The following is a 10,356-nucleotide window of genomic DNA, read 5'->3' on the forward strand; positions in this document are numbered from 1 at the left end:
CGTGTTGAATTGAAAAAAAAAAAAAGATTCTGAATCGAATCGTGACCCCAAGAATCGATTTTGAATCGAATCGTGGGACACCCAAATATTCCCAGCCCTAATATATACAGTCGTGGTCAAAAGTTTACATACACTTGTAAAGAACATAATGTCATGGCTGTCTTGAGTTTCCAATAATTTCTACAACTCTTATTTTTTTGTGATAGAGTGATTGGAGCACATACTTGTTGGTGACAAAAAACATTCATCAAGTTTGGTTCTTTTATGAATTTATTATGTGTCTACTGAAAATGTGAGCAAATCTGCTGGGTCAAAAGTATACATACAGCAATGTTAATATTTGGTTACATGTCCCTTGGCAAGTTTCACTGCAATAAGGCGCTTTTGGTAGCCATCCACAAGCTTCTGGTTGAATTTTTGACCACTCCTCTTGACAAAATTGGTGCAGTTCAGCTAAATTTGTTAGTTTTCTGACATGGACTTGTTTCTTTAGCATTGTCCACACATTTAAGTCAGGAATTTGGGAAGGCTATTCTAAAACCTTAATTCTAGCCTGATTTAGGAATTCCTTTACCACTTTTAATGTGTGTTTGGGGTCATTGTCCTGTTGGAACACCCAACTGCGCCCAAGACCCAAACTCCGGGCTGATGATTTTAGGTTGTCCTGAAGAATTTGGAGATAATCCTCCTTTTTCATTGTCCCATTTACTCTCTGTAAAGCACCAGTTCCATTGGCAGCAAAACAGGTCCAGAGCATAATACTACCACCACCATGCTTGGCAGTAGGGATGGTGTTCCTGGGATTAAAGGCCTCACCTTTTCTTCTCCAAACATATTGCTGGGTATTGTGGCCAAACAGCTCAATTTTTGTAAACTTTTGACAACGACTGTATATTCCTTGCGCACTAATTGACAAGAGCGCCCACTTGCCGCATGCTCGCCCAACACTGCGGCGCGATGATGTCACGTCATCATTTTAAAAAGATTTTCAAAAATTATCATTAAAAAAAAAAAACGGGACTTCCCGCGGGCCGGATACAGCCATAGTTTGGCGACCCCCGCTGTAACGGATTATTTTTATTTCAATATTTTTTTAACAGGAAAAAAAGAGTCTACTTTTGAACAAAAACGGACATTGATAGGCATCCCGCAAAGGAATCACTCCTGTAGCGGTGATGAGAGAATTGCATTGTCATCTTCAATTAGCAGTAAAGTTTAAAGAATCTTCCTTTTTGTGAGAAGAGAGAGAATTATAAAGTAGATTTTTTTTTTCTCAGTTCATTTTTTTTCTTTCAAATAGTAATGATTGCTGCTCCCAATAGATATTAATATCAAAAGATGAACATCACAATCGGCCTTGATTGGAACTTTTATACGGTGGAGGCATGGATTGCGAGTGAAATGACGGACGACGCGGACGTGTTTATTGGACTTGATGGACTTTTCATCAGCCAGAGGACTCTGTGGGGGGGGGGAGGGGGGGGAGGGGATTAATGGGCGTTTGAAAGGTAGCCCATCCTTCACTGTGGTGATTTGTAAGAAGCTCATAAACTGTAAACACCAATTTTTCTTTTCCTTGCCTGCAGCTACAGCTGTGTGTGTGTGTGTGTGTGTGTGTGTGTGTGTGTGTGTGTGTGTGTGTGTGTGTGTGTGTGTGTGTGTGTGTGTGTGTGTGTGTGTGTGTGTGCGTGCGAGAGTGTGTGTGAGTGCAAGTTCAACATCAGATTGTGGCTGATCATTTCCATATGTGTGTGTGTGTGTGTGTGTGTCCTGGCTTGGAAACAGTGTTTCACTTAAAAGGAGCCATGACTTCACTCCAGCTCGGAGATTTTTTAAACCGTTTTTGAGCGGAGAATTTGGCATTTGCCAACTTGCCTCACTTTCACACGTCATCTATAATTCCTTGTGTTCGGCGGGCCTTCATATGATATTCCCCCCCCCGCGTCGGCTTCATCCATAATGCACTGAAATCAAACACAGCGGGTTCGAGTACACACACCGGCGGAGCTGTTCGACCTGCTCTTTTCTGGCGCGAGGTATTAAATCACCGGCGTTCAAATGAACATCAAAGCTTTTTCAATTATGTATTTTCACTCACCTAAAGCTTGAGCTCTGACGTGTGAACACAGCTGGAGCAGGAGGAGCTGCAAAGCCACGACCCAGGCTGTCGGCGAGGCCATGTTGTCGGAAGGTTATTCTGCGCGTGCACTTTGCATACGGTCCTGCTCACATTGCCGATGGACGCTTGGTAGAGTGGGAATGTGGGCTAGAGGAGAACCACAAAATTAGGAGGAGGAGCGTCAGGTCCAGAACCGGCTTTTTAAACCTTCCCCTTGGACGACCACATGCAGAGAAGGAGTGACCCACCGGAACCCTGGACCAAATGTTCTGTCACGTCCGAACCTGCACAAGCGGGCACAAGTGTTTAGACTGGTTTCATTCACTTGTGCTATCACAAGGCGTATCCTGAGACACCTCATTTCCCACATCTAACCCCTCCTCCGCAGACCACCCCCACCCCCACCAACCCCCAACACACACACTTTCCATCCCAGGGCAAAGTCAGGAAATAAGTTCAGGTCTGCAGAGCCGCAGACATGCGCGCCAACTCGGCCTCCGGGGGCGTCAGTATGTGTGGCAAAGGTGAAAAAGTCTTAGGGGGACGTTTACATTGTTGTTTTACAAAACCCCAAAACCAGTGAAGTTGGCACGTTGTGTAAATCGTAAATAAAAACAGAATACAATGATTTGCAAATCCTTTTCAACCTATATTCAATCGAATCGACTGCAAAGACAAGATACTTAACATTCGAACTGGAAAACTTTGTCATCAATACAGTGGTGGAGCGGAATATACGTTAGGTCAAGAAAAAACACAGATGATATTTCATCCCTACAAGCCTGTTTCGCAGGTTTCCCTGCTCTTCAGGGGATTGTATAATATATATCAGTGGCCTAGTGGTTAGAGTGTCTGCCCTGAGATCGGTAGGTCGTGAGTTCAAACCCCGGCCAAGTCATACCAAAGACGATAAAAATGGGACCCATTACCTCCCTGCTTGGCACTCAGCATCAGGGGTTGGAATTAGGGGTTAAATCACCAAAATTATTCCCGGGCGCGGCTACCGCTGCTGCTCACTGCTCCCCTCACCTCCCAGGCGGTGAGCAAGGGAATGGGTCAAATGCAGAGGACAAATTTCACCACATTCAGTATGTGTGACAATCGTTGGTACTTTAACTTTAACTTAACTTTAATATATATTAGACATGTCCGATAATATCGGTCTGCCGATATTATCGGCCGATAAATGCGTTAAAATGTAATATCGGAAATTATCGGTATCGTTTTTTTTATTATCAGTATCTGTTTTTTTTATTTTTATTTTTTTATTAAATCCACATAAAAAACACAAGATACACTTACAATTAGTGCACCAACCCACCCCATTCACACTCATTCACACAAAAGGGTTGTTTCTTTCTGTTATTAATATTCTGGTTCCTACATTATATATCAATATATATCAATACAGTCTGCAAGGGATACAGTCCGTAAGCACACATGATTGTGCGTGCTGCTGGTCCACTAATAATACTAACCTTTAACAGTTAATTTTACAAATTTTCATTAATTACTAGTTTCTATGTAACTGTTTTTATATTGTTTTACTTTCTTTTTTATTCAAGAAAATGTTTTTAATTTATTTATCTTATTTTATTTGATTCATTTTTTAAAAAAAGTACCTTATCTTCACCATACCTGGTTGTCCAAATTAGGCATAATAATGTGTTAATTCCACGACTGTATATATCGGTTGATATCGGTATCGGTATCGGTAATTAAAGAGTTGGACAATATCGGCATATCGGATATCGGCAAAAAGCCATTATCGGACATCCCTAATATATATGTATAATATACTATATTACACGCCTGTTTTGCAGGTTTCCCTGCTCTTCAGAGGATTTTATAATATATATATAGTATATTTTATATATATATATATATATATATATATATATATATATATATATATATATATATATATATATATATATATATATATATATATATATATATATATATATATGTATTTTATATATATATATATATATATATATATATATATATATATATATATATATATATATATATATATATAATACCGTTCAAAAGTTTGGGGTCACCCAAACAATTTTGTGGAATAGCCTTCATTTCTAAGAACAAGAATAGACTGTCGAGTTTCAGATGAAAGTTCTTTTTCTGGCCATTTTGAGCGTTTAATTTACCCCACAAATGTGATGCTCCAGAAACTCAATCTGCTCAAAGGAAAGTCAGTTTTGTAGCTTCTGTAACGAGCTAAACTGTTTTCAGATGTGTGAACATGATTGCACAAGGGTTTTCTAATCATCAATTAGCCTTCTGAGCCAATGAGCAAACACATTGTACCATTAGAACACTGGAGTGATAGTTGCTGGAAATGGGCCTCTATACACCTATGTAGATATTGCACCAAAAACCAGACATTTGCAGCTAGAATAGTCATTTACCACATTAGCAATGTGCAGAGTGTATTTCTTTAAAGTTAAAACTAGTTTAAAGTTATCTTCATTGAAAAGTACAGTGCTTTTCCTTCAAAAATAAGGACATTTCAATGTGACCCCAAACTTTTGAATGGTAGTGTATATATATTGTATCATATAATACAATCCCCTGAAGAGCAGGGAAACCTGTGAAACAGGCTTGTAATATAGTATATTATATTATATATATATATATATATATATATATATATATATATATATATATATATATATATATATATATATATATATATATATATATATATAATAAAATCCCCTGAAGAGCAGGGAAACCTGTGAAACAGGCTTGTAGGGATGAAATAGCCTCTGTGTTTTTTCCTGACCTAACATAAATATATAATATATATATATATATACACGCTCGGAGCAGTAACCCCCGAGGCCCCCCAAACTGGGAGAGTGGCTCCCACAGATCCCAGGAACAACATCTGAAGCCTCAGTCCAGAAGAGCACAGTCCTAGGAACAGCCAAGATACTGCGTAAAACCCTCAAACTCCCAGGCCTCTGGTAGAGGACCAGAGCTTGAGGATGACACAGATACCACCCCACCGGGGTGAAAAGGAGATTTTTCTGTTTATACAGCCCGGCCCCCGGACACATTTTTTTAACCCAATGCGGCCCCCGAGTCAAAAAGTTTGGGCACCCCTGGTATACGCTTTACAAGTCATGTCCCAATGATAGATCAGGCACACACACACTGTCCATCCCTGACTCCATTAAAAGCAGAGATGATGTTTCCACGAGAAGGTTTAACAGCTAAAAAAAACAAAAGGCAGCAAATGAGTCATTGTTTCCTGCTATCTGCCACAGGTGTTCTTTGTGGGTTTAGTCATGCCCACTGCATGTTGATTCTAGACTTCTTCTGGGTCCAAAACAGCCTCAGATGACGCCAGACGGTGAACTTTATAGATTAAAGAAGTGTCTGACAGCATCCTGTGACTATTTGCGTGCGTAATTCTGATTGGTCCGAATCCCTAAGAGCCAACAGACAGACTTGTAGTTCACATGAGATTATTGTAGGGCTGCAAACCGCACCGTTGACGACATGAGTGCTACTCGGGAGGAGAGTAAAAATCTCACCTCTTCAACAAGAGGATGTTTAAGTTGTGAGAGAACGTCTAGCCGTTAATCACACTTTCAAACATTTCAAGCATAAAATACGAGGAGAAGTCCAAAATCACCCCAAGTGAGACCATTTATTTACTTTATAGCAACAAAGTAGAAGGAAAACAACTATTTTGTTCAAGTCCCTCAAGAAAAATAGGATATGATGTGAGATAAATATTGTTTATTTTCTATTTTATTTAATGCTATTATTACTACGATTATTCTCTCAATATTATTTTTTTGAATACATTTTTAATACATATTTTATTTTTACATATATTTTCAATTTAAATTTATATATTTCATACTATATATTTATTTTTTTGTATATTTTTTTTAGATGGAGTTAATTTTAATTATTCTCCAGTGTGGACGCCTTAAAGGTGCGTTTTTTCTTCAATCCTTCAATCCGGAACTTTCTAATAACTAAAGTTCCTTGGGTGAACAATATAAAGTCACTACACCGGTATGTTTTTAGCGCTTCCATAGCGAGATATAAGTTAGAACTTTACGCTACTTTATATTAGAAATGGCAACAGCAGAGAGTGAATGCCCCATAACAAGACGATAGTGAAAAAGAAGAAGCTTATCGACTATGTTGTCGGTACGGACTACATTAGCGGACGTGTGCAAATTTTCAGGACTTATGCAGATCTCAAATACACATCAGCAGGTACCAGAAGGTAATAAAAGTTGGTTTTGCATAATATTGTGAAAAAAACCGCCAGATAATATTTCTGCTAATGGGTGCCATTTTGCGGTCCATATACACACACCATAGCAATACTTGTATCTCTGACTACGGTTGCCGTAATGGGCCGACAATCCATCAAGCGGTGCGGCTTCAAAGTCATACTAAAACATTTTGACAGATTTTTTAGTGCCGTGTGTAATGTTCTTTATTTTCAATGGACCATTTAAAGTTTTTTACTGCCGTCATATTGCAGTCTACACATATCTCTTATGTGTGACTACCATTTACTGGTTACACTTATCATTACACCATGCACCTAATAAAATTGCTTCGAGGTCAGCAAGCACAACCAGAGTTGTTCCGTACATTAGCCGCACCAGGTTATAAGGCGCACTGTCGATTTTTGAGAAAATGAAAGGATTTTAAGTGCGCCTTATAGTCCGAAACATACGGTATACGCAGTGCAATACAGACGGACCAGCCTGGACACTTCCCCATAATTTGTGTTAGCACCGGAGTCACATCAATGTTACGTTACGCAAGCTCCTGTTTAAATCCAAATAACACAACATCATTTTGTTAACATTTAGCATGTTGAGTGGCCATAAGGAATAGTCCGTTCCAGAATGCTGCCATCAAAAAAAACAACTGTATTTACTGTCCAGACCATGTTTTAAGTAGCATTTTTTGGCATTTTTAACCGGCATGCAAGTGTAAAAACATGTTAATTGTAACATGCAGATATATATATATATATATATATATATATATATATATATATATATATATATATATATATATATATATATATATATATATATATATATATATATATATATATATATATATATATATATATATATATATATATATATATATATAACAAGCATTTTTTTGCTTTTTTAACAGGCATGCAAGTGTAAACATATGTTAATTGTAAAATGCAAATATATATATATATATATAAATACTGTGTATATATATATATATATATATATATATATATATATATATATATATATATATATATATATATATATATATATATATATATATATATATATAGTCGAAGTTTCTGTGGTTTATCCGTTATACAGTGCTCAATACTGGGGTAGAGCGGAATATATGTTAGGTCAGGAAAAACACAGTGGCTGTATCATTTCGCAGGTTTCCCTGCGAAACAGGCTTGTAGGGATGATATAGCCTCTGTGTTTTTTCCTGACTTAACGTATATATATACACATGTATATTTATTTAAGAATATACAACAAAAATATTTATTTATAATATTTTTATGAATAAAAACCTGCGAAACAGGCTTGTAGGGATGATGTTTTTTCCTGACCTAACGTATATATATATATATATATATATATATATATATATATATATATATATATATATATATATATATATATATATATATATATATATATATATATATATATATATATATATATATATATATATATATATATATATACACACACATATATACATTTATTTATATATTTAAGAATGTACAACAAAAATATGTATTTAGAATATTTTTATGAATAAAAAAATTATAATAGAAAAACTTTTTTTTTTTAACTTTTGTCCGCCTCTTAGCACACTGCTGTTACTTTTGGAGTAAATGTAAAAAAAAAATAAAATAATATTTTTCTCAAAAAAGTTGACGTAATTCTGGATTATACCTCAGTGGTTTTGGAGGTTTGCATGCATGTCTTGGCTACCTTATCTTCTGATGATGGTTATTAAATGCTGACTGGGCAAACGTTACTCATGTCAAAGTAATTACAGAGTTGAGAGTAAGTAATACCGACACCGAGCAGACTAACAAGTCGTTCTTTCGTGAAATCAGCAACGGACACGCAGACGCTGTTACGTCTTCAGCAAACCTCAGCTGGAAGTGACCACAAACCCAACCCAGGGCGCTGACGCTCATTACCCTGCGGGACGGCGAATGTCTTACGAGCTGCGAAGGTGCCTCACCTGAGGGAGGTTATGTAAGAGTCAGCGCGTTTGTGGGTTGCTGCTTGTTTTTTCTATTCCCTCCAACGTGTTGAATCAGAGGCTCACACCTATCTGGGAGGAGAGGCCTGGCCACAAATTACAACTTGACTTTTTCTACCAGACTAAACTTTGAAGACAAAGTGATGTTTAATGGTGGATAAAACTTTTGAGCTTCCTAGAAACAACCGAAAAACAAAAGCAGATCTCTTGAACTTGCATATACTGTAGTGTACAATACACTGTGTAACACATTTGCAAAAATTTGAACAATGTAATATATACACTACCGTTCAAAAGTTTGGGGTCACCCAAACAATTTTGTGGAATAGCCTTCATTTCTAAGAACAAGAATAGACTGTCGAGTTTCAGATGAAAGTTCTCTTTTTCTGGCCATTTTGAGCGTTTAATTGACCCCACAAATGTGATGCTCCAGAAACTCAATCTGCTCAAAGGAAGGTCAGTTTTGTAGCTTCTGTAACGAGCTTAACTGTTTTCAGATGTGTGAACATGATTGCACAAGGGTTTTCTAATCATCAATTAGCCTTCTGAGCCAATGAGCAAACACATTGTACCATTAGAACACTGGAGTGATAGTTGCTGGAAATGGGCCTCTATACACCTATGTAGATATTGCACCAAAAACCAGACATTTGCAGCTGGAATAGTCATTTACCACATTAGCAATGTATAGAGTGTATTTCTTTAAAGTTAAGACTAGTTTAAAGTTATCTTCATTGAAAAGTACAGTGCTTTTCCTTCAAAAATAAGGACATTTCAATGTGACCCCAAACATTTGAACGGTAGTGTAAGTCTAATTTGTATCTATTTGTTTTTTTTAATTTATTTTGCTCATCATACAGTATCTTGGGGGAATATTTTTGTGTATAGATTCTCATTGTCATCTACAGTATGGGTCCTATCTGGGTTTTAATCTTTTGCTCTGGGGGCCAAACTTTTGCACTACAGAGGGGCCCAGGGCCCCCTCAAATATTAACACTGAATTAGTCAGTCAAGTAAGGGACTTTTCACTTCAGATGAGCAAAGAGCCCTTTTACTGTGCACACGAAATATGATCTTTTTGTCCTCAAGTGCCAGTCAAATCTGATCTTTTCACATCAGACTTGGGCCACATCATGAGGGAGTCCAAATCCGATTGGAACCTGACTTCAGTCTCAATGGAAACATGACTTTTTCATCATCTTTTGGGCGAGCTACGTCATTCGTGTGCACAGGGAAAGTAGATATGTCACTGAAGAAATAGCGATTGTTAAAGAACCGGAATTTACGCTACTTCCATTTTCTACCGCTTGTCCCTTTTGAGGTTGCTGGGGGTGCTGGAGCCTATCTCAGCTGCATACGGGCGGAAGGCGGGGTACACCCTGGACAAGTCGCCACCTCATCGCAGGGCCAACTCAGATAGACAGACAACATTCACACTCACATTGACACTGCAAAAGGTCAGTGTTCGAAAACAAGAAAAAACAAGACAAAAATTAGGGGTATTTTATTTGAACTAAGCAAAATTATCTGTCAATAGAACAAGAAACTTTGGCTTGTCAAGACTTTCCAAAACAAGTAAAATTAGCTAACCTCAATGAACCCAAAAATAGCTTAAAAGAAGTATATTCTCACTAACAACAAGTGCACTTTTCTTGGTAGAAAAAAAAGACACCTTTTTGCTCAATATGTTGACAAATATTCTTAAATTAAGTAAATGCTAGTGCCATTATCTTGACATAATGATATGCGCTCGGCATCATGATTTTTTTTTTTCATGCTTGAAGTAAGACATTTTTACTTTAAAAAAGTAGTTTTATACTTGTGAGTGTTAATGACACAGCTTTGCATCAGTTGATATTCTAGTTTCAAGCATGTTTTACTCAACATAGGTCATAAAATCTCTGATACAAGCTGTATAATCTTACTGAGATAATTTA

General features: G+C 37.1%; 1 protein-coding gene across 2 annotated transcripts in view; it reads right to left on the bottom strand.

Moving 5' to 3' along the window:
- thbs4b (thrombospondin 4b) overlaps positions 1-2,454 on the bottom strand; it is a 53,356-nt gene extending 50,902 nt beyond the window's left edge. For both annotated transcript variants that reach the window (XM_062031200.1, XM_062031199.1), the window contains exons 1-2: positions 2,368-2,454; positions 2,099-2,266 (exon numbers count right to left, since the gene is read on the bottom strand). In XM_062031200.1, the coding sequence (XP_061887184.1) occupies positions 2,099-2,180 (82 nt within the window). In that variant the 5' untranslated portion in view covers positions 2,181-2,266; positions 2,368-2,454. The remainder of the gene's footprint in view (positions 1-2,098; positions 2,267-2,367) is intronic.
- Positions 2,455-10,356: the final 7,902 nt, after the last annotated feature.

This window comes from Entelurus aequoreus, linkage group LG21 (genome assembly GCF_033978785.1).
Source record: "Entelurus aequoreus isolate RoL-2023_Sb linkage group LG21, RoL_Eaeq_v1.1, whole genome shotgun sequence".
Lineage (NCBI taxonomy): Eukaryota > Metazoa > Chordata > Actinopteri > Syngnathiformes > Syngnathidae > Entelurus > Entelurus aequoreus.